The 24,058-nt window shown below is 45.5% G+C and overlaps 1 protein-coding gene across 13 annotated transcripts in view; it reads right to left on the reverse strand.

Annotated features, from left to right (window-relative positions):
• The window catches only part of SCML4 (Scm polycomb group protein like 4), a 105,659-nt gene that overhangs the window by 30,665 nt on the left and 50,936 nt on the right, over positions 1 to 24,058 (reverse strand). For 8 of the 13 annotated variants that reach the window (XR_004628062.1, XR_004628061.1, XR_004628063.1 and 5 more), the window contains exons 3-5: positions 8,699 to 8,828; positions 6,319 to 6,519; positions 3,136 to 3,330 (exon numbers count right to left, since the gene is read on the reverse strand). Coding sequence is in view for 10 of the 13 variants with exons in the window: in XM_019797629.2 (XP_019653188.1) it covers positions 3,136 to 3,330; positions 6,319 to 6,519; positions 8,699 to 8,828 (526 nt within the window). In the remaining 3 variants the exon portion in view is untranslated. Of the gene's footprint in view, positions 1 to 3,135; positions 3,331 to 6,318; positions 6,634 to 8,698; positions 8,829 to 15,053; positions 15,622 to 24,058 lie in introns of those variants that run through there. The other 5 variants (XM_019797631.2, XM_034668936.1, XM_034668933.1 and 2 more) reach the window with 5 other exon arrangements.

Consider the following 24,058-nt stretch of genomic DNA (forward strand, 5'->3'; position numbering starts at 1 on the left):
TGATTCGGAGCAATTCATTTTTTCAAATCAGCCATGGGCTAGGGAAGGGCTCATGAAGACAATTCGAGTCATTGCTTCCTGAGCCAGGCCAATTAGGAAGGAAAGCAGCTTTTGGGTAGAAATAACCATCTCGGTCAAGGGAAGAAGTGAGGCAGTGACACCTCTCCCAGGAAAACTCTGAAACTTCCTCCAGTATGGTGAGCTTGGGAGGGAATACGGTAGAAACCAAGGCAAGAGTTTCCTTAGTAATCACTTCAGGAAAGTTGAAGGGGGGCTCCTGGGACAGGATGTTAAAATGAAACTATTTTAGTTTCAGTTTTGGCTGAGGCTGCAAGACAACAGATCCCTCAAGGTAAAGTGGAGTGAGCAGATCTTGCAAAAAAAAAAAAAAAAAGGAAGAAAGAAAAAGAAAAGATGGTGGAAAGCCAGTTTTATACCTATAGATGACCACCTACATCCAGCCTGCAAGAGAAATGTAGAGGTTGAGAAACAGATTGACTAGAAGAGGAATTATGGAGAGAACTGTCTAGTGTATTCCCAAGGGCTTCAATGTGGCCATGAGACTAGCTTGATATCTGTCCCTGAAGCTTGAGAGACACAATGGATTATTGTTTGATTCCCATGGGAAATCCAAAAGTCTGGCTACTCCAATGGCAGAACAAAGGAAGGTGCCTGCAAGGTGCAGCCTCCGTGCCCAGAGTTTGTTTGGGCAAAGTATTGTAGTGTTTGTCAGGGACCAGATGTGGGCCATCAGAAAAGAGATCTAAAGTAACATCTTTGGGGCGCCTGGGTGGCTCAGTTGGTTAAGCATCTGACTCTTGATTTCAGCTCAGCTCATGAGCTCAGGGTTGTGAGATGGAGGCCCGTGTGGAGCCTGCTTGGGATTCTCTCTCTCCCTCTCCCTCAGCCCCTCTTCTCCTCCCTCCCTACTCTCTAAAAAAGAGTCTGATCATCTTAGATTCTTTCTGTGGGACTGTATGGTGGCACAAGGGGGCCTCTGCAGAAAGAAGCTAGAGATTTACCTGCAGATGTGGGGCTGTGGCAGGAATTGTAAGTGACCAGATAACCAGTCAGCGAAGAACTGAGTTTGTCCATGTCAGGGAAAGTGCAGCGAGAGATGGCAGGATCACCTACGTGCCCATGTAAGAGCCCAGAGGATGTAAAATCAGCTTTAAACACCTGCCAGAACTTGGGAGTATGATGCCAACTCACAGCAGGATTAGTCAGGTAAAAACTCCTACCTCTCGCCTCTCCTCCTTCCCTCACTCTAGTCACAAAGGATTCGAAATCATTATTAGCTAGATACGGGAGGGGGCAAAAACACAAGGTTAGGTGTGAGGTGGAGAGAAGCCAACTGGCCTGAAGCAGGTCTGAACTGGGAATGGGGAGTAGTTATATCTTTGAGTGAAATTTAAAGTTTGATTATTACACTGCTCTAGATATATTAATTATTGACTAGAGAATGTTTTGTTACCTGAAAGGAGCAAGAAAAGTCACAAGATCTGTCCAAAATTTCATCCATGGATAGGAATGAAGTGGTCCCACGGGATATATTTAAAGAAGAAAGAGAGACATGAATTATGGGGCTTTATGATTATGTCCTATGGGTCATTGCTTGTTCAGTGTAACAGTGATCAGTGGATTGCAAAGTAAAATCAGACCATTCTGCTAGTCTCATTACAAGATTCACTAGAAGACACATTAGCTTTAGGATATGTTCCTGAGTCAGCTAAGGCTTAGAAGAGAAGCCAGATTCATACTGTCAGAACCAGAAGGAGCACTGTGCATGCGCAACCCCAACACCTCATTTAGGAAATGGAGGCCCAGAGAGAAGAAAAGATTTTCCCAAGCTTGCACATATAGAGATATCAAAAACAAACAAAACAAAACAAAAACAAAACCCACAAATGTATATAGTATCTGCTCACATAGACTATATTTAATTAGGTAGCTTTCATTGTAAAGGCCAAATTTTTCCTGTTTCCCAGGTCTCAGAGAGATTAATGTAAAATTGTAAACAGGGTTCTTGACAGTATCTTAAAAAAAAAAATCTATGCTAAGAATCTAGATTTATCCTTCCCTGCTGTCCTCTTAAACTTAAAATATAGCCACTCTTACTATAAGCATCTTTTTGTTGAAGGCTCTCAGCCTATCTGTAAGCACATATCTGCAGATGTATTCATTTTCCATTATCTGTAGTGGTCAGTCAATACCTCAAAAACTTTCCCAAGCTCCTGTATTTGTTTTATCACAAGATCTCACACGGTGCTTGGAATCGAAGAGTGTTCAACAAATGTTTGTAGAATGACATAATGACTAGATTCCAGTTTCACTGGCTATGTTCTCTTTTTATATCAACAATACTGCTTCCAGAGAAAGAAAAGAGGCAACATCTCTGTGGGAACCTGGAATCCAGAGCCTAGAGTCACGTTCAACTTTTTTATAAATCCATACCTCAGGGCTGCTAAGCGGAGCTATCTAGCCCCTTGGGCACACCACGTGTGGCCCTTCTGTGCCCTTACTGACCTTGCCACCGGCTTTTCCATGCTGAGCTACTCTGCAACAAAAGGCCCTCAGCCCCTGGATCACTTTCCATCCTGTGATGAGAGAGAAACACTAACTCTTACTGAAAAACCTATTTGATTCCCGGCCTGGTCAAATCCCTGCAGCAAGAGACACTCTGTTTATTGACATGGGTGGGTACCTGAGGCCCCCAGACAAGACCAACATAATCTATTTCTTAGCCGGAGTTTCTTCAGGATTTGTTCCTTAGTGCCGTAGTCTTTCAATGACTCAACAAGGATGGATAAGTGCCCAAGAGTCTAAATTAGAGGAGAGTGAAGAAAATAATTCATGATATGTGATGTGGTCTCATTGTCTAAATTCTAGTAACATAAGCCTGAAAGCTATAACATCAGCTCTCAGTAGCTGGAGCAATCCCTTCCCTCTGCAGCCTGGGTGGGGACTGTCTAGGTACCCTCAGTCCCGGCCGGCCCTGACCCCTCCCGGGGTGGGGGTGGGGGGGCAGAGAGGCAGCCTGGGAGCCTCCAACGGGAGCACTTTCAGGAGCTCCCAGGAGGGCAGGGACACCTGGGACCGCCTCAGGCACAGGGAAGACAGATGGACAAAGCCTACCTGACTCCATCCTGCCTTCCTTCTTCTCCTGGGCTTCCTCGGAGCCACTGGAGCCCCTGGGGAAGGGCTGGTGGCTGAAGAGGTCATCACACAGGAGGCTTCGGCACAGCTTGGCGAGGAAGCGGAGCACGTACCGGATGCTGTTCACCACAGGCAGGCTCCGCAGGTGCTGCTTCCCATCGAACGATGCCGACACTGGAAAGCCACAGAGACCACAACTTAGAGTGGGACACGAGAGAGCCACAGGTCCACAGAGGAGGTTTCTGTCTGTTCAGTTGTGCTTTGTTTTTAACTAAGCTTTATTCGGATTTCACTCCATGCCTTCTTTGTGCTCCAGGATCTCCTCTGGGAGCCCACCCCAGGTTTCGTTGTCATGTCTCCTTAGTCTCCTCTGGTTTGGGACTGGCTCCCAGTCTTGCCTTGTTTTGCATAATTTTGACAGTTTTGAAGAGTACTGGTCAGGTATTTTGTAAAATGTCCCTCAGTTTGGGTTTGTCTGATGTTTTTCTCATGATCTGACTGGGGTTAAGGTTTTGGGGGGAAGAAGTGAAGTGCCCCTCTCATCGCATCAGATCGGGGTGCGTGATGTCCACATGACATCACTGGGTTGTCAGCCTTCATCATTTGGCCAGATGGGGTTTACTGTATTTCTCCACAGAGTTCTCCTTGAGTCCCTCCCTGAGCCATCTTGGTGCTACCCCAGCCTCGCCAAGCTTCCTATCACCATCAGGAAGTTGTGGTCCATATATACAATGGAATATTACTCAGCTATCAGAAAGAACGAGTTCTCAACATTTGCTGCAACATGAACGGCACTGGAGGAGATAATGCTAAGTGAAATAAGTCAAGCAGAGAAAGACAATTATCATATGATTTCTCTCATCTATGGAACATAAGAACTAGGAAGATCAGTAGGGGAAGAAAGGGATAAAGAAAGGGGGGTAATCAGAAGGGGGAATGAAGCGTGAGAGACTATGGACTCTGAGAAACAAACTGAGGGACTCAGAGGGGAGGGGCGTGGGGGAATGGGATAGACCGGTGATGGGTAGTAAGGAGGGCACATATTGCATGGTGCACTGGGTGTTATACGCAACTAATGGAATCATCGAACTTTACATCAGAAACCAGGGATGTACTGTACGGTGACTAACATAATATAATAAAAAAAAATTAAAAAAAAGAAAAGGGAATGTGAAAGACCACGTTGCCACTTTGCAACCTCAAGGAGGCAGCATGAGGAGTCCCTCAGAGCTACTGCGTTCTCCAAGACACTAAGACCAAGTGCTCAGCTCTGGGCCCCCTGGGAATCCCTCGGCGAAGGGAAAGTTGGCAGCAGGGCTCTGCCCAGGCTTGTGCTGGTGCTGGGCACCGCAGAAACCTGATCACCACTGCCGAGGCCCCTGAGGCCACAGAAAGGCTGAGTGGGAGAGCAGGGGACGTGGGGTTGGCTCTCCCAGCTTAGGGAGAGGGGCCGCAACGAACTCAATTAGATGGGATTTGCTCAAGACGGTGGGCACACAGTACAGGAGGAGCTTTCTCTTAGCACCGTGTCTGTGTCTTGAGCCCTGCTACTCAGCAAGGAAAAGGACAAGGGCTTCAACCTAGAGGGGCAGCCCGGGTTTGAGAACCTGGCTCTCAGACAAAAATTAAGAGAAGAATGGCCAGTGAGCTCTCAGAAGGCTTGACAACAAGACCTTCCTCCTGGCCTCTCTCTGTGCAGTACCTCTTCCTCCTGTCTCTGCTTCTGCTAAACTTTCTTAAAAGTCACCCTGGGTCAGACACATGCACCTAGACCTTGCCAAGTTCTATTTTAATCAGTTACCAGCAAGTCAGACCCAGCTTCCTGCTCAGACAGAGCTCCAGAAGGTGGGCAGAACCAATCACAGCTGGGGAAGCTGTGTTTGGACAACCTCCCCACCTCCAAGCCCTGGGGATCTAGGGTTAAATAAAATGCCCAATGACATTAGAGGCCCCTCCTCCCCTCACCTCTCTTAGAGAGCTGGCAGGGTCATCTGCACCACCCCCATGGCTGGAGAATCTTCTCCTTATTCCCTGGGGATATGGAGGCCATGCCCTTGATGCTGGGCCAAAGAAGACACTAGTCTGTCCCCTTGGAGTCAGGACATCTTGCAAAGACCTGGTGCTCTAGGGCTTAAGGGCACGTGATGACAACAATTCTGTAGAGAGGGTATGGTGGAAAGAGCCTCTACAGGTAAACATTGGAAGGGGGCAGAGCTCCCAACTCTGCCTCTCACCTAGGGTGATGCTGCCACTCCAAGTGGAAGCTGCTGGGGCCGGGCTGAAACTGGAGGACTGTGGTGACAACAGGAGAAGGGACTGACCCTGAAGCATCTTTTTAAAAAGACAACAACCCTGCCCTTGAGAGGCTCTTGGGAGATGAGTTTCCCCACCGCCCTGCATGGCAATAGGTGCCATGGAGAAAGAATGAGGCAGAGTGAAGGAGAATAGATAGTTCCCAGGGTGGATATTTTAGACAAGGTGGTCAGACTAGGGCTCCTGGATAAGGCACCATTTGAGTGGAAACCTGAAGAAAGTCCAGGAGCAAGCCACACATGGATAGCTGAGGGAAGAGCATTCCAGACGGAATAGCAGGTACAAAGACCCCGAGGCAGGAGCATGTGGGAGATAGAGGGAACAGCAAGAAGGTCCATAGCTGCAGCAGAGAGAGGACTCAAGAGAAGTGACCAGGAAATCAAAGAGGTAGCCAAGGCCAGGTCCCTTAGGGCCTCTGGGTCCTCGTAAGGATGTGGGCCTTCTCTTCGAGTGACAAGAGAACCACTGAGTGTGTAGGACGGCGGGGGGTGGGGGGCATGATCTGACTTCGATTTTTAAAGAACCACAGTGGCTGCTGTGAGTGGTGAAACGTGGCTGGATTCTAGATATATTCTGAAGTTAGAGCAATAGGATTTGTTGATGAGCCGCAAGTGAGGGGTAGTGAAAGAAGATTCAGAATTTCAGTCTTCTTGTCCACATCAGGAAGCATCATCTCTTCCAGCCCAGAAAAAGGCCTCCAGCGCACAGGCTCATTTAAGGCCCCTGGAACCCAGCAGATGGAAGACAGACCTTGGCCATAACCACTGTCCCCTCAAGCCTGATTATGCCTTGTTTCCTCTTTAGAAAGACACCCACGCCCTCCTCATACAACCCACCTCAGGGCCTTACCTGACACCATCTCACCACCGTAGCCCTGTTTGACCAGGGAGAAGACCAGCTTCTGCTGGTGGGCACAGTCGATGCACGCTTGCACAGCCTGCTGCAAGACCGCCGATGGCCTCTCGGGCCCGAAGTGCTCGGGGAGCTGCTGCACCTTCCTCCTCTCCAGGTACGGCCCTGCATTGGCTTGCTTATTGATGTAGAGGCGGACTGTGGGGACAGAGACGCACTGCTCTCAGCATCGGGCGCATCAGACCAGGGGGCTGTTCCTGTGTGCATGGGGGATGTCTCGGCCGTGCCCCCTTGACCCTCACCTTGGGAAAGCTGAAAAAAACAAAGGTGGGACTGATTTCTTCCCAACTTGAGGAGTACAAGAGGCAAAGAGCCAATCACCCCCAACTTCCAGGGCTCGCTCTCAAGTGGACCTCTTGGTTGGAAACATATAGGCAGGTGGGTCCCCTCTGATGTACTCAAATCAGAATTGCAGACAACTATGGAGGTCTACGTGGACCATGTGTATAAAGTACTTCCATACTGGGCATGTACACATACAAAATCTTCCCTCCTCCTCCAAAGGAGCTGTTAAGCTACACATCAAGTTTGCTAATTTTTTTTTGTTAACTTTCAGTGAATAAAAAAATTAAGATGATGCTGATTACTCCAAAGACTATATACTCAGTGGAGTTCTAAAGGGAGGGCTATTCATAATCTGAGAGATATTAAATACTCAGCTGCCCATTTAGGTGAGCCCAACCAATGGTCTCCACACCTTTAAAGTCATATACCTCGTCAGTATATTTGAGCACATGCCCCAAAATGTGTTTATTTATTTATAGGTCATATACGTTCTCGACTGTTTTAATATATTGCATACATTTTAAAACATAACCAAGAAATACAAATTTTTAAAGGATGAGATACAAATAAATATTAATGGTAGGTGTCACATTTTCTTCCCTATGGCAATGACTCCTCATCTATGCCACTCCCACCCCAATCCCAGGGTATGAGGATCTTACCTTGGTGGCCACCGGGGCAAAGAAGTGTTCAAAAGGGACTTGAAGAAGAGACCAATAGGACACGAGAAGGATTAAACAGTAACAACAAAGGTGAAGAAAGTTAGTTTTTATTGAGCACCTACTCTATTCCAGGCACTTTGCATACTTTATCTTGTTTGATTCTCAAGACAAGCCTGGGAGTGGGATATGATTACTTCCTTCACTAATGAAGAAACTAATGAAGAAACTAATGAAGAAATGAGGCTTAACAGTTCAATGGCAGCTCTAAAGTCTAAAGTGTAATTAGGGGTGCAAAAGGGATTTGGACTGAAGTCTTTCTGATGCCAAAACCTGTTCTCTTTCCACTCCACTTCTCTTGTACTCATCCCAGATGATTAAGGAAATCTAGTCAAAAAGGGACCTTCATGCCAGGCACTGTGCTAGGTAGGCCCTACAGATTCACAGGGTCCCTAGCTCCACAGAGCTTGGGGCCCCTCTGGGAAGGCGGAGCTTCTCAGAGCACTACAGGAAGCCATGTGGGACTGGCACTTCAAGACACACTGGGGAGGTGCTAGGAGGGCCCACCCTTGGCACCCTGGCAGGAAAGTCAGTGAAGACCATCTGGATATGGTATGCCTGAACTGATATGCAAGGGATGAGAAGGGTGACCAGAAAGAAGATCATTCCAGATAGAGGGAAGGCAATATGCTGAAATCCTATGGGGGGCTCTAGAGACTGAGAGGAGAGCAATGAACTGCAGGGCTCTGTTGGCCACATAAACAAATTTGGTTTTTACCTAAGAGCAAATGGTAGGGAAACTGAAGGGATTCAAGTGGGTTGGGAGTTGGGGTGGCTTGTGATAAGGGGGACAGTGTGTGTGTGTGTGTGTGTGTGTGAGAGAGAGAGAGAGAGAGGCTATCCTACTGCTGGTACTCTTATGATAGAAATGTTGTTGGTGGACACCCCATAAGAAAGACTGGACTGAATTCTACTCTGACTGGATTGGACACACCAGGCGGGATTAAGGGAGGTTAGGGTCCTTAAGAGATCTTAGCACAAACACAGGGACAGAAACACTTCAAGGTAAGCAGGCTCAAGCTTGGTGCAAAATAAACGTGGCTCTGAAAACACTGGGCCACCAAACCACCCTTTCTAGTCCCACCCCAAGGCAACCAGCTGAATCTGAGATACATTGAAAATCAAGTTTCAAGTAATCCTATTTGTGAGACACTTCAGCAAATGTTCTCAGAGAATTTGGTCGTTCTCCGGCTGTCTAGCTAACAACTAAATCCTTCATTAGAGCTATCTCAGTGGCAGCTCTCCAGTTCACAAAATAACTGCTAGATGGAGGGCTGGCCATCACAGCTTTAGAGGTCATTCAGCTGACCTACCTGTGAGAGCCTGTGGGGCCGCCAAGCTGGGTATGGTGGCTGCATCCTGAGGGATGGAGCTGAGGTCGGGCTCCGGTGTGCTTCGCGGAGGTGAGAGGGCTAAAGGAGTCATAAGAACCCGAGACTTGAGCTGCAAGACAGAGCCCGTTTGGTCAAAGAAAATCTGGAAATGCTCTCTCCACTTGTCCCCAATTTTTCCTGGACATCGGGGTAACCATTGCTACTCTCATGTTTCCACCTCTTTCTATTGTGCAGCTAAGGGGCTGAACTTCAGATTCAAGTTCATGAACAAGATTCATGTTTGGGGTCAAATTCAGAGATCAGCTCTGTACCCCGCCCTTACAGTGGAGCCACCCAGGAAACGACTGTGTCAGGCAATGAGTGTGGGAACACAAGAGGTATGAACAGTTGAAACCTATGAGCCCTCTGAGTGCAGAATGCAGGGAGAGGACCGTTCCCAGGCTGCTAATTCCTAGAATCCCGTGGACAGGGCCTTCCCAACATCTATCCAGAGACTGATTCTGAAGCTCTTCTCACTCTGTGCTGCGCTTTCAGCTCACAAAAATCACTGGATCGTGCTGGAAGAGAGAGCAGAAACCATTTCTCCAAGGGGCTGTCATACTGCTCAGTGTTGATTTCCTACAGCAGAAACTGTCAAGGGCAGCCCAACTGTGGACATGAGTGTATTCTCTCGTGGTGAGAAGCAGCCACGTCGAAGGACTCCTTTGAAATCACAAATAAGGAGCTGAAATTTGCTGTTACAGAATAAGACGGAGATGACTGGTCGATTGATTATATCAATGCCAACAAGGCACTCTCTGTACCAAGGTTTGACAAAAAATTGTCTAATCCTTGTTCTCCACCAAAAAATAGTGAGTAATTTAGTCACTTCAACTCTTCACCATTGACCTGTGTCTGTTCTCTACTCCAGACCAATGAAATCATTCTCTGGGGGTGGGACCAAGGCACCAGGAGTTTTAGAAGGTACTCAGATGATTCCAATACATAGTTAAGCTTGAGGCCACTGCTCAACTGCTCTTCAAATTTAAGGTGCAATCAGTCACCTGGGGGGTCTATTAAGATATAGATTCTGACTCAGGAAGTCTGGGGTGGGGCCTGAGATTCTGCATTTCTAACAAGCTTCTAGGCAGTGCTGGTGCTGCTAGTCCGTGGACCACACTTTGAGTAGCAAGGGTGTGCGTTCTGTTGTTAATATAGATGCAGATTCCACCCATAAATGCAGACCCCGCCCCAGGCTTCCTGGGGGAAAATCTAAAGAGATTTGAGAATCATCAATATAGAGTTGATATTTAAGGCCATGATAATGGGTGAGATCATCAGAGAATAACAGAAGGAGTGTAGATGGAGAAGAGAAAAATTCAAGCACTGAGCACTACAAGACTACAACATGAAGAGTCTTGGAGAGACAAGAATGAACCAGCAAAAGAAACCAGGAAGGACATCCAGTGGGGTAGAAAGAAAATTGGGAGAGTGTGGACTTGTGGGAGCCAAATGGAAAAAGTGTTTCATGAAGGAGAGAGTGGTCAGCCATGTCAAAAGCTCTGATCACAAGCAAGACTAGAAGTGGCCATTAGATGTAGCAACTTCTCAGCAATAGAGATGGCGGTGCAGGGGGTGGGATGAGAACCTGACTGGAATTAGCTCAAGAAATAATGGGAAGGGAAGCATTGGGATCAGGAGTTAAAGTCAGCTTTTTCAAGGAGGCTTGTCTGAAAGGGGAGCCAAAAATTAGCCATAGCAAGAAGGAAAAGTTGGATCAAATAATTTTTACCCCACAATGAGATATCACCTCACACCCATTAGGATAGCGACTATCAAAAACAAAAATAAAAAATAATAAGTGTTGGCGAGGATGTGGAGAAATCGGAACCCTGTGCACCGCTGGCAGGAATGTAAAATGGTGCAGTATAGCAGTTCCTCAAGAAATTTAAAACAGAATTACCCAACAATTCCACTTCCAGGTCTATATAAGAATTGAAAGCAGAATCTCCAAGAGGTGTTGGTACACTCATGCCCATAGCAGCACTATTCACAGTAGTCTGCAAGGAAGCAACTACCAATGTTTGTTGACAGATGACTGGGTAAACATAAGATTTTATATACACACAAGGGAATATTACTCAGCCTTAAAAAGGAAGGGAATTCTGGCACATGCTACAACATGGAGGAGACTTGAAAATATTTGCTAAGTGAAATAAGCCAGTCACAAAAAGACAAATATTGTATGATTCCACTATTTAAGGTACCTAGACTAGTCAACTTCATTGAAACAGAAAGTAGAATAGTGTTTTCCAGGGGCTGGAAGGAGGAGGGAGTGGGGAGTTGGGGATAGAGTTTCTGTTTTGCAAGGTGAAGTTCTGGAGATCGAATGCACAATGTGAGCATACTTACTACTGAGCTGTACACTTAGAAATGGTTATGATGGTACATTTTATGCCATGTGTCTTTTATCACAATTAAAACATTTTAAAAAATCTTTTAAGATTTTTTTTCTTTGAAATGGGAGAGACATGCTTTAATGCTGATGGAAATAATCCAGCAGAGAGGGAAAGAAGGATGATCCAGGGGACTTCTTGGAGAGCTGGCAGCATCAGGACTTTGACTAGGTGAGAGAGGATGAGATTTAGTGAATGGAGGCGGGTGGGTGGGAGGGCTGTGTCAAGGCCGAGAGAAACACGGACCTTTCATCTATTTTATTGCAAAGCAGGGTACAAGGGCCCAGATTGGCAGGGGTGGTGGATGTGGAGATGGGAACTTACAAAAGGTCTCTTCTGAAGGCTTCTAGTTTCCCCGTGATGCCAGAAGCCTGGGTGTGAGGAGGAGGGCGTGTGCATGAACTAGGAGCGGGGAGAGGTGGGGGAATAGGGTGTGGCTGCTGAGTGACATTGAGGGCACAGTGGGAAGTGTGGAAATGAATTTAAATTCATTGAAACGAATTTAAAATGAGATCAGTCAAAAGTGAGCCCCCGGCTTTCACAGGGCTGTATGGGTGCAGAATCTGGGGCTCTGGCAAGAGACCCTATGTTAGTCAGAAGCTACAGTTAACAGAGCTTTCATCTTCTTCTGTGTTTAGCATTTGAAAAATTAAAGGGCCCACCATGTAGCTATGCTCTGCTAAATACTATAAAAATAATCTAAAAGAAACCTCAGTGGTGGGAAGGAGGGGACCAGAAACCTGCTGTGACGCAGTCACCACGACTTTGCCATGGTTCCCTCACCTGCCAAGTGTGACGAGGGCTACAATTACCCTGCCTGTTCTCCCAGGTCATCCACCAAGGGTCCCTCTGACAGTCCTTCTAGAAATGATATGCTGCCCTGCATGGAGAGGCTGGTGGTGGCAGTCCCCAAGGACTGTGGGCAGCAGGCTCTAGAAGGACCTTAGCTAAATCCTCCATTACGAGCTTAAAGCCCTCCAACCAACATACAGATAATGATATTGGTGGGGAAAAAGCAATATTTGGCAAGTCATCCTTTTTCCCTCTGTGGTCTTTAAGTAAATCATATGAAGATCCCCATGGTCTTTCCCTAGAAAGATGATGGTGTGACAATGCTGATGATGGTGAGGATAGCGATGGCAGCTAAGACTTAGATTGCCGGACACTGTTTACTGTTCATATAAGTGTCATAACAACCCTAACATCGAACGCTTTCTCACTATTTTAATATTTATTAGAAACGGATCTGTTCGTTGAACCCACCTCCAAGGAAGTAATACAATTATAGTTAGCTGTTACCTCTGCCCATCATTTCTGCTCAGATAAAGCAACTGAAGGAATTAGAATAAGTCATCTGGTTGCAGGGCAAACCTTGGGCATTCATCCAACCTCTAAAACAACCGCTGGGACTTTTGAACAAAGAAGAAATCTCATGCAACTGTGGGTGGTATACGACTTTTTAAAAATTCGTCTTGGTAAGAGAATAAATCATCAGTAGGAATACTTTGATCTAGCATTTTGAATTTCTATCTCATTGCCTGATACAAAGGGAAAAAAACTGGCCTAGGAAAGGGAGTCACATATGATTTTAGAGGGGTCCTAAAATAGAAATGAGCCCAGTGGCTAGGAATGTCCTTTGGTGTGATGTGGGGCCCCTCTGTCAGTGCCTCTCCTATGTGCGGAATGAGGAGCTCCCTGTATGCCCCAGCATATCCAAGCTATTCTCTGCCAGGACATTTGTCTTTGTCACTGCTGGGGTATTTTTAAAATTGTTTTTTGTTATTGTTCTTGTGTTTTGTTTTTTAAACGGACACAATAAAACAAAATGCTCCTATCTTCGTTTCTAATACCATTCTTCAATTTAAGGAACAAGGGCTCCTTGGAGAAACGGTTGATTCAAGGACAAGGGCAGGAAATATACAAGATGAGCCTGGGGCATCTTGTCCCAGAAAGTAAGATCGTACTAAACACACACACACAATGATGAGGGTAGATCATAGGAACACAGAAGTCAACTGAAAGAACTTCCAATGTCCAAATCTGGAGCAATATGAGCAACAAATAATGAGTAATGGATTATGATTCAAAGTATACAATAAATATCCATGACTCCACACTGACATAAATGAATACTTAACTAAGTAAACACATGGAGAATAGACCAACCTCTTATGCATAAATATTCCAAATAGTTTATTGTGGAGCAAAACTTCCCACTCCTTAAGTGTGAGCTCCACACAGTGACTTCCTTCCAAAAAGGATGGGTTGGAAATGGGGGAAAGGTAACTTTACAGTGGAGAAACCCATCAAACGCCACCTCAGGCAGGTGATCAAGGTCACCATCCACAGTCATAAGCCACATTGATAGTACACACCCTTGATATGGCATGATGGGAATGATACCTTACTTCTGGAATCTTCTTTCCCAAAACTCATAACCCCAGTCTAATCGTTAAAAAAAAATCAGACAAACCCAAGTTATAAACATTTTAAAAAACATCTGACCCATACTACTTAAAACTGCCAATGTCATCAAAACAAGGGAAGTCTGAGAAATTTTCACAGCCCAGAGGAGCCTAAGGAGACAAGATGACTAAATGTTAATATGATATCCTGGCTAGATCCTGGAACAGAATAGGGAAAAACTAATGAATCTGAATAAAATATGGACATGATTTAATAATGATGTATTATTATTGGTTCATTAGTTGAAACAAATGCATCATAGTAATGTAAAATGTTAATAATAGAGGAAAGTAGGTATGGAGTATACAAGAATTCTCTGTTTTACCTTTGCAACTCCCCTGTAAATCTAAACCTATTCTAAAATATAGCTTAATTTTAAAGTATTAACAACAGGATCTGGTAGAATAAGCTAGGTAAAGTGGAAGGGAAGAAGGGAGACGAAGCTTCTTTCTTGCAAGTCTAAGACTGGAGAGAGATTAGGTGTCCGGGATGCCATGCTCTGACGTATAGGGGAGCTAATCCTTGGCCTTCAAAGCCAACAGCCCTGTACAGATGCTGGCAAAGTTGGCACCTTCACTGAAATTCAAAACCTCAAACCAAAGGGTGTGGTGACTCCTCATCCAGGGCGTGGTTGCCAGCAGCTGCCTGAGGGGCTGTGCTCTGCTGGGGTAGAGTATCCTGGTGGGTGAAGGAGAAGAGAAGAGTCGGTCCCTGCCAGCTGGCATCTCCACCAAAGGGGGCTGGGGAATGTGGAAGCAGCTCATCTTTCTTTTCCATTTACAAACCCAAAATAAGGGCCCAGAGAGTTTCTTGCTCCAGCTGTCTTTCAGGGAAGACCTTCTCTAAGACATTTGCTAGAGAACCACTGGAAAGAGTTGGGGAAGGGGAGGGTTTGTTTGCAAACTGAGATGTGTGGCCAGGGGCCACTAATGGAGAAGGGGTTAGCTGATGTAAAAATGTAAGTATTTTTCTAAAAATATGCAAGTGTAGCAGAAACAGAAGTATTAACTGAACGACGTTTCACACATTGATAGCAAGAGATTGGTAATCCGGGGACAGAGAATATGGTTGAGGGAGCGTGATGGGCAGAGACTGCCTGCACATCAGCAGAGATGAAGCAACAATGCAAAATTTTAAAATAAGTTCGGGGTGGCAGTGGGCACATATATTGGAACACTAGCTTTTGAATCTGGGCTCCAAGACCTGCTCAGCCATGCAGCATGAGGAGCTCTTATTACCTAGGATTGGGGAGCCTGCCTTCCCTTACCTGTGTGAGGGTAATAATATCCCCTCGCAGGGATGTGGCAAAATTTAAATGTAAACACTAGCACAGGGCTAGTGCAAAGTGAGGACTCCATAAATATGCATTCTCACTATTGCTGATGGTATCGGGGGAGGGCAGGACGAGACGGAGAGCACCCATATTCCCTCACCTGGGACATGGCACTGAGAACTGGTATTATTTCAGTCATCAGCTATCCCTCGCTGACACCCGGCAGGGGAGTGGCTGGTACACAGGGCTCAGAGACAGGACTGGGGTTTGGATCTTGAGTCTGCCACCAGCTCACATGGGACTCTGAGCAACTCATTCAGTGCTTCTGGGCTTCATCTTCCAAAGCCATTAGATTGGGTAGATGGTTGGCTTCTAAATTCTCTTCCGATCCATCATATGTATATGCCCTGCATTAGACTACTTCCAGAAACATTAAAGCATTTGAGACAAAACCAGTGTCCGTGCCACAGTTTGAACGTTGATTAGAAGAAATGTGCCATCCTAAATTTCTTTGGAATTCTATTTCCGGAAATATAGAAAACTAGGTTCTTTGGATCGATTGAAAACAGCCACAAATAATGGATAAAATGTAAGATTAATGAAAGTATAGAGGAGCAGACAATATATAAAGAATTATCAGGCCAGGGGCACCTGGGTGGCTCAGTAGGTTAGGCATTCAACTCTTGATTTCGGCTCAGGTCCTGATCTCAGGGTCGTGGAATTGAGCCCTACATTAGGTTCCATGCTCAGCGTGGTATCTTCTTATCCTTCTCCCTCTGCTCCTGCCCCATTCTCTCTCTCTCAAATAAATAAATAAAGTCTTAAAAAAAATTATCAGGCCAAAATATAAGTGAAATCTAGGCCTTGGGAATTGGCATGGAGCTCAGGGCACATCCAAAGGGCTATGACCTCAGGGAAGGGAGAGTCGGTTGTAAACTTGCCCCACCCAACACCCCAACCCCAGCAGACAATAAGGAAAGCTGCCTTAATGTTGGGGTAGGAGAGTGTGTAGATCCCTGAAAAGATACTGCCACAAGCCAGATAGTAATACAATAGAAAACAGCGTGCTTAATTTGCAACGAGTAGAAAAAAAAATCAAATACTTAAAAAAAAAATCCCAAAGAAGGCAGGAAAGATAGGTAAAAGGAACACAGAATGAGCGAAACAAATGGAATACACAAACTACGATACATATTTAAACCCAAATTTGTCAGTAATTTCTTTAAACATAAATGGCCTAAATGCCTAGTTAGAAAACAAAGATTATTATTATACTGGACATTAAGGGTTGAAATATGTCCTCCAGGGGCGCGTGGGTAGCTCAGTCTTTAAGTGTCTGCCTTCGGCTCAGGGCGTGATCCCAGAGTCCTGGGATTGAGCCCCACATCAGGCTCCTCCTCTGGGAGCCTGCTTCTTCTTCCCCCACTTCCCCTGCCTGTGTTCCCTCTCTTGCTGGCTGTCTCTCTGTCAAATAAATAAATAAATAAAAATCTTAAAAAAAAAAGGAAGAAAGAAAGAAAGAAAGAAAGAAAGAAAGAAAGAAAGAAGAAAGAAAGAAGAAAGAAAGAAAGAAAGAAAGAAAGAAAGAAAGAAAGAAAGAAAGAAATATGTCCTCCAAAATAATGTTGAAGCCCTAACCCCCAGGACCTGTGAATGTGACCTTATTTGGAAATCAGATCTTTGCTGATAATCAAGTTAAAATGAGGTCATTAGGGTGAGCCCTAATCCAATATCTCTGTGTCCCTATAAAAGGAGAAATATGGACAGAGACAGACAAGTATAGAGGGAAGACAATATGAAGACACAGGAAGGACCCCATCTATGAACCAAGGCATAGACCTTGACCTTGGACTTCTAGCCTCCAGAACTGTGAGACAATACATTTCTGTTGTTTCAGTCCCCTAGTCTGTGTACTTGGTTACAGCAGCCCGAGGAACCTAATATGCCATATTAAAAAAAAAAAAATCATGTTTGCCCTCCCTTTCTTCCCCTTCCCACACTTATTTGAGGATAGTTTTGTTCCTGTCCTTGCCACAGCTTCTCTTGGAGGCACATTCTTCCTTTAGACTCACACTCTTTCTCCACACCAAACTCCCTCAGGGTTCTGAAGAGATGCTGTGAGGAGCGGAGTTAGGGAAAATTGAATACCTCACTGTGTTTAACCTCAGACTTTAGTCTAAAAACTTGCCTGTTGGGAATGCAAATCAGCTCCAACAACAAGAAGTTTGTAGCCAATGACCTAATTCCATTCCTAGGAGTCAGCCTGTTTCTGGGTCCACCCATACCTTTTTCTCCCTGCACTTGGAGGAGAGATTAAACACCTAAGGGATGGAGGGGCCACTAATACTTTGGCCTTGAGGCCTGCTTTGGCAACATGCCCCTCGGTTAAATCTGAGATGCTAGCTAAGCTTTCTTTGAACTAAAACTTCTCTAGGAAAATAAAATTACCCCAATACAATAAACTGCCTACGTGACAATGAAAACAGAAGGGGATGCTTGAAGGTGGAAGGGAAACGGGCCGGCTCCCTAATGCCTTTCAGAGGTGCAATCAGGATGGGGATAGGGTAAGGATGCTGGAACTTTCTCCCACCATCTCTGTGCTGGGTTCATATTCTCCTCTGGACCCAGAGAGCCCCTGGGACTGGTGAAGAGCAGAGGCAAGAGGAGGGGGGCTGCTGCTTTGCTGAGGGCAGGAAAGAATGGCTTAGTTTCCTCCTGATAGAGGGAAGCTGAGAGAGGAGACGATGATGAACCCAGGACTCCAGGGTACCAGAAGAGAGAAGAAAGAAAAGAGAAAACACAAGACACCATCACTGGATAGAGTGAAATTCGGAAAAATGGATCTACCCATGAGAATTATTTAATGGAATGCTGTCCACTATGCCCTGTGATCCCAATAATCTTTAGTAGAGACCACACATTTAGTAGAGACCAAGCAATGCATGGTGTGATTGGGTTTCTTACAGAAACCAGTGAGGAGGCCAAATTCTCCACATCAGCAGGCGTGGGGTCGGCCCTGTAGATGGGAGAGGAAACAGGGCCCATCCGGGTACAGGATTGTGCGCTTGGCAGAACTCCGAGCAGCGGGAAGCTGGAGCTGCCTTATACTCGGCCACAAGGGACGACTTACATTTTCAGGAATATTGTTTGTTAAACACAGCAATCGCTGAACATTAAAGTATATATACTTACAGAGTATTAATTTAAAATATGTCGAAAACAAAGGTAATCGATACTCAAAACTCATCACTTTCTAATTATTTTGTTATCACGCCCCTAAGGGCGGACAGAGACAGGAGGGTGGGGCCACACATCTCTGACCAATGCCATGCTCGGGGCTGTCGTCGTGGTGTCTTAGAAACAGGACATGCTGGGAATATTTATGCCTTGGAAACTGTCGAATGCTACAAATTAAGGCTGAATTTACTCTTTTGTTGACTTACAGACTTAAGAAAGTGATGGAGAAAACGTTAAAAACACAAATTAAACTTAAAAGTGTGCCTTGGCTGCAGTTGTTACACCATGAATAGCACAAAAAACTGAACTATTTTTGGTTTTCACTATCCAATTCAGTGAAGAAGTTAATCACATGCTCAACAAAGGAGCAAAATTCCAACATACCACTTCACTGTTTCCCTTTCTTTTACTTCTTAACATAATTGAAAATATCAACTAGCATTCACGTTGGAGTCACACTCAATGCTGGTGGGGGGACATGAGCCAGCACACCCCTGCCTCCCACCCACCACTGAGTCTCAACCTTGGCCCTTGCTCCAGCCCTGGGGTTGGGGGTGGAGAGTCCCAGAAAACCACAGGACAGACAGTCCCTACCCTGATGCTGTACACCGTTCATCCTAAGGGAATGGCTCCTGCCTCGTTGTGCTTGTGTAATGCTCTTCCCCACGGGAAAATGGGGTTGCAAGAGGCATGCCATGCCTCCCATCAGCGAGGCGGGGTGGCCGCGAAGATCAGCACAGGAAGGCAGCTCTTCTCCCCTCGCGCACGATATCATGCTGCATTTGACGTACACAAGTATGACTCTGAGACAATCCGAGATCTGGATGATCAAAGAATCGTGGAAGCCAATTCAACAGTTCTAATGAAAACACATTTTAGAACGAGGCTTTAAATGTGTTCTAAAACACATTTTAGAACAAGTGTTGGAACAAATAAAACCCTTTCTACTTAAGTTCGAACATTCTCTTAATTGAGATTTTTGTGAATTTGACTTCCTTGTTACACAATGCCAAGAACACATACTCTCTGGGTGGGGTCAGGGAGGTGGGGAGAAACGGATGGCAATAAAAAAGAGGGAATAAGACATAATGTGGCATTACTTATGCTTACTAGAAAATCACTCGCTTTATAGAGTGGATTTTCTAGTTCACAGAACACTGTTCTTTAGGACGCCTGGGTGGCTCAGTTAAGCGTCTGCCTTCGGCTCAGGTCATGATCCCCGGGTTCTGGGATCAAGTACCACACATCAGGCTCCTTGCTCGGTGGGGACCCTGCTTCTCCCTCTCCCTCTGCCTGCTGCTCCCCCTGCTTATGCTCTCTCTGACGAATAAATAAATAAAATCTTAAAAAAAAAAAAGACTGTTCTTTGAGAACTTAGCAGAGGCTGCTGGTTATCCCCAAATACCCATGCCCCCTTCTTTCTTTATTAGTGGGATCCCTGAATTTTATCTGGCCACCTGAGCCCCCAGCACTGCATTTCCCCATCTCCTTTGGTGCTCAGTGTGGCCAAGGGACTAGGCTCCGGCCAGTGAGATCCAAGCATTTAAGGGGTGCGTGCAGCTTTGAGGGTTGAGTCCTTAAAGGGGAAGGCACGCCTCCACTACCTCTGCCCCCATCCCGCTGGCTAGACTGTGCAGTAGTGGGAACCAGAGGGGCCATTTTCGAGCATGAGGTAGAGACTTGGTGTTAAGAGTAGGAGAGCAAGGGCGCCTGGGTGGTGCAGTCCGGTTAAGTGTCTGACTCTTGATTTCGGCTCAGGTCATGATCTCAGGGTCCTGGGATGAGCCCCGTGTTATGTGGGGCTGCGTGCTTTCCCACTCCCCCTGTCCCTCCCTCTGCTCATACTCTCTCTCTCTAAAAAATAAATAAATCTTAAAAAAAATAAAGAGTAGCAGAGCAACAACAGAGAAGGAGCCTGAGTCCCAACACCATGGAGGCACCCTATCATCCTCAGATGGGCTTCCCAGACTTCAACATGAGAGGGAAGTTAGCTTCTGCCTTCTTTGAGCCGCTGTTGTTTGGCCTTTGTTACAGCAGCAGCGTTTGTATTCTGAATGACCCAATTACCAACATGTTAGAACATGTTAACCATTTGTTTTTAATATTTTAGGGATGCTATTCTTTCTAAGCATGTTACACTTTTCTAAGCTCATTAGACAGAGCAGACAGAACATAATGTACTCTTTTATGGGAAGTGTAAATGGGAAAGCATAATTACTATTCTGAACAATAATACAAAGAGATTGCCAAGGTCTAGAGGGCTGCTGGCCCGTCAGTAAGTAGACTCAGGCTGTGGGACTTGGTTCATTCATACCTAATTCCTGCTGTTTTTCTGACTCCCCTCAGTATCAGGGACCAAATAAGAAAATACACACAAAGTGCTTTGTCCCGGAGCCTCAAATACAGAAGTGCTCAATGAATGTTATATAAGACTGTTACTGCTATATTGTTGTTGTTACTATTATGTAGAGGGGACAGCTATTTTTAAAACCCAGCACTTTTTTCTTCCTGCTTCAATCATAATCCCAACCATAAAGACACAAAAGCTGGAAATCGCACTACTCAGGACATTTTAATCAGCTGCATCGACAGAATGGAAGCTAGAGTTTCTCCTTCATGTAGACTCTATCTCTTTAAAACAACCTTGATGGGGACACCTGGGTGGCTCAGTTGGTTAAGCATCTGCCGTCGGCTCACGTCATGATCCCAGGGTCCTGGGATTGAGTCCCGCATCAGGTTCCGGGCTTGGCCAGGAGACTGCTTCTCCCTCTCCCTCTGCCACTCCCCCTGCTTGTGCTCTCTCACTCTCTCTGTGTCAAATAAATAAATAAAATCTTAAAAAAATTTTTTTTTAAATCTTAATGGTCTTTTCAGTCAGGAGATACAAGGAAAATCTATCTGTTGACCTTGCGCTGTCTCTGAATTAAACCAATAGCAGATGCTTCAAACTGAGATGTAAGCTCTGTTCCATAATGAAGAATCAGGCTGTTTTCATGGCAGTCAGTGTATAGCTCTTCAGAGAAAATACGAAGTGAAGAGGTTTTTGCTTCCTTCAACTGGGGCGAGAAGGGGGCATAAGGCCATCAAAGGATGTTCTCGCAGCAGTGAGCATGCCCCAGCAATGTGGCTGCAGGCCTGGGCCAAGGGGACACGGGCAGATGGGCCTGGGAGGAGGCATGACCTATGAACTCTGCGGTGCTGACATCTGACTACCAGTCGAATTCTTCCTTTTCTCCCTGTAATTCACTGATATTATTCTCAAGACCCAGAGAAGGGGTTACTATCACAGCCTGTGTTTGCTGTGCTTGGGGCTTAAATGGAGAGGCTTGTGCCCATACTTAGACCAGAGAGAGTTTCCACATGTGATTGACACAGAGGTGATTGGCAGAGCAGTCTGGGAGAGCACCAGGCAAGAAGTGACAAACGGCAACCAGCATAGACCTCGACGCAGTCAGCACAACCAGGCATCCTCAGAATCTCCTGGAAAAGAGCCTTCCGAAGACTCAAACACTGATTATTTTATTATGACAATATTGTTAGTATAAGTATATCATAATGATGCTATTATTGATGTAACAATGGTTAATATTTTATAATATTGACCATGTTATTGTACTTTTTATTGTTCTATATTATTAATAAAATGCCATTTAGCTAAAACAAAAATTCTTATTATGCTTATTCCATGTCCAGCTGTGTGTGCATTCTTCTTTCCCAAAATATCTTCCCCTTCAAATCGAAGGCCATTACATCGGTATAATTGAGCTTGTAAGAAACGCACCTACTATAAAGGTAAATAGACTCTGAAAGAGGGCTTGGAAGAATTTTCTTAGTAGTAAAATACAAGATCTTTAAGGGTAGACCATTTCACTTGCTCAGGATTTCTTTTTTCACTTCTCTCTCCCCAACTGTATCTCAGATAGTTAAAATTGCCAAATTAGTGGCCATTTGGAAAAGGAAATGAAACCGTACAGTTTCCTTGCTGGCTTCTCCACAATTAAAACCTTTTCATTAATGGTAAAATGGGGCTTCTGGGTCTCAGAAATTCTCCGAATGAAACTGGAGAGACCTAATAGGTTGCAAATTTATTTTGCCAAGTAAGGACATTTTTTAAATTACCAAATCCTGACAACATACAATATTTAATAAAATGCTCTCTTAAAATTCCCAAATTGTGACAATGTATGACCCTTATATAAAATAAATTTTAACAGCAAAATAGTAGGGAGCAGATATTTCAGAATAAAGGATGATCCTTTGGGTGGAATAATTTTAGCTTTATGAAGATTTTCACATGGTTCTTATTTTTCTTGCGTCACCACGAGGGAGTCAGCCCTGCCAGCAGACGGCACCTGGTTTGGAGCCGTTCCCGAACACCTAACCCATGGCTTGGGGAGCTGTCTGGGAGCTGCTGGCCTGAGATAACTCCCACACATTTCCCCAAATACGTGGAAGGTGAACTCGAGGAAGAGCTGGGGCCTGTTGTCCCTGTGAGAGGCGTGGGCACGAGACCCGCCTGCCACGTGCAGGACCTGGATTATCAGCTAACCGCCCCCAAAAGCTTTCTTCCTGCCCCGAGGTGTCTCTACATGTTAGGAGCCCTGAACACTGCCCCTTTTAGGACACAGGACAATTGCCAAGTCGGGTTCATTCCATGGACTGAATTTCCAATTTTCCTGGCCCCAGAAATGCTGTGTCCATCGGTAATTTTCATTCCTGGGTCACAGCTCCCAGGAGAGTAGGAGGAAAGGCCAACTAGGAGAAAGAAGTTTCCAGTGTGTTTCCTCAGATCCTGGATTAGCTCCCTGGCTCTATCGACTTCCTGTTGATAGAAGGCTGCCCTGCTCCCGCCTTCCAGATGCAAGTCCCACACCTCAGCAATGGCACAGGTAGCCGAGCTGGGAAGACCCGCCCTGAGCCCGCTTTAGAAGCACAATTCTGAAGGTGACATGCCCATGAGAAAAAGGAGGCTCTCTTTGTTAGAAAAATAACCAGTGACAGAAGACTTTACTTCAGGAGATGGCTGAGTAAAAGCTTCTTTTACTAAAGCCCGTGACCCCCAAATAACTTGGAGTCACCTTCCCCCCACCTACCATTTTTATTTTCCAGCAGTTGGAGGAACTGCAGAGAACCAAAGGGATAAAGGTTGAATTCATTACCAATTCTTCCGGAAGCTTTGTCTTTCTGCTGACCTGAAAAAATTCCCATACATTTTCCTAAATATATGGGAGTTAATTGCCAATTTGCATTTTGGTGTGAGTATTCAGATCTCAAGATGGAAACATAAGCTCTTTATTTCAAGAAAAATAAATGGAGGAGAACTTCTGAAGCTCATTTTTAATGCCCAAAAGGTTCGTGGAGAACGAACTCAATAGCCTTCCTTCTCTAGTAGCCTCTTCAAAAACCTCTTGGAGGAGAAGCGCTCCCTCCTCCGGTTCAGATTGCTTTATGCGATTGCAATTACATCAGAGAATTTCTTCCCCCCTCATTCCCCCCACCCCCCCCCACTCCAAACTGGTAAGTCTTCAAAGGGTCACCGGATTTTAATTCTGCCTGACGTGCCTCCTTGGAGCCAAGCTTGACGTCAGCACTTTTTATCAGCAGGAAACTGCGAATTAACACCCTGAATTTTCGTGACAAGTCCCCTTTGGAGGCTCTGTTTGGGAAAACGCTCCTGTGTCCTTTGCCATCGGCCTTATTAATTTAAATGTCTTCGGAACCTCGTCTGCTTCTACTACTAAAATAAATGACGAAGGAGTTCTGGAAAGGGGCTTTGCGCGCCGCCCTAGGAGGCCCGGTTAGGGGAAAACTCGGCGTCCCGAAACACGAATTTAGATGCGAGGCTTAATAATGTGTGTGGAGCTCTGACCCTAAAATCTGCTCGCCTCCCATCTTTCCCCACCCGGTGCAATTTGCTTTCTCCACTTG

Source organism: Ailuropoda melanoleuca, chromosome 10, assembly GCF_002007445.2.
Source record: "Ailuropoda melanoleuca isolate Jingjing chromosome 10, ASM200744v2, whole genome shotgun sequence".
Lineage (NCBI taxonomy): Eukaryota > Metazoa > Chordata > Mammalia > Carnivora > Ursidae > Ailuropoda > Ailuropoda melanoleuca.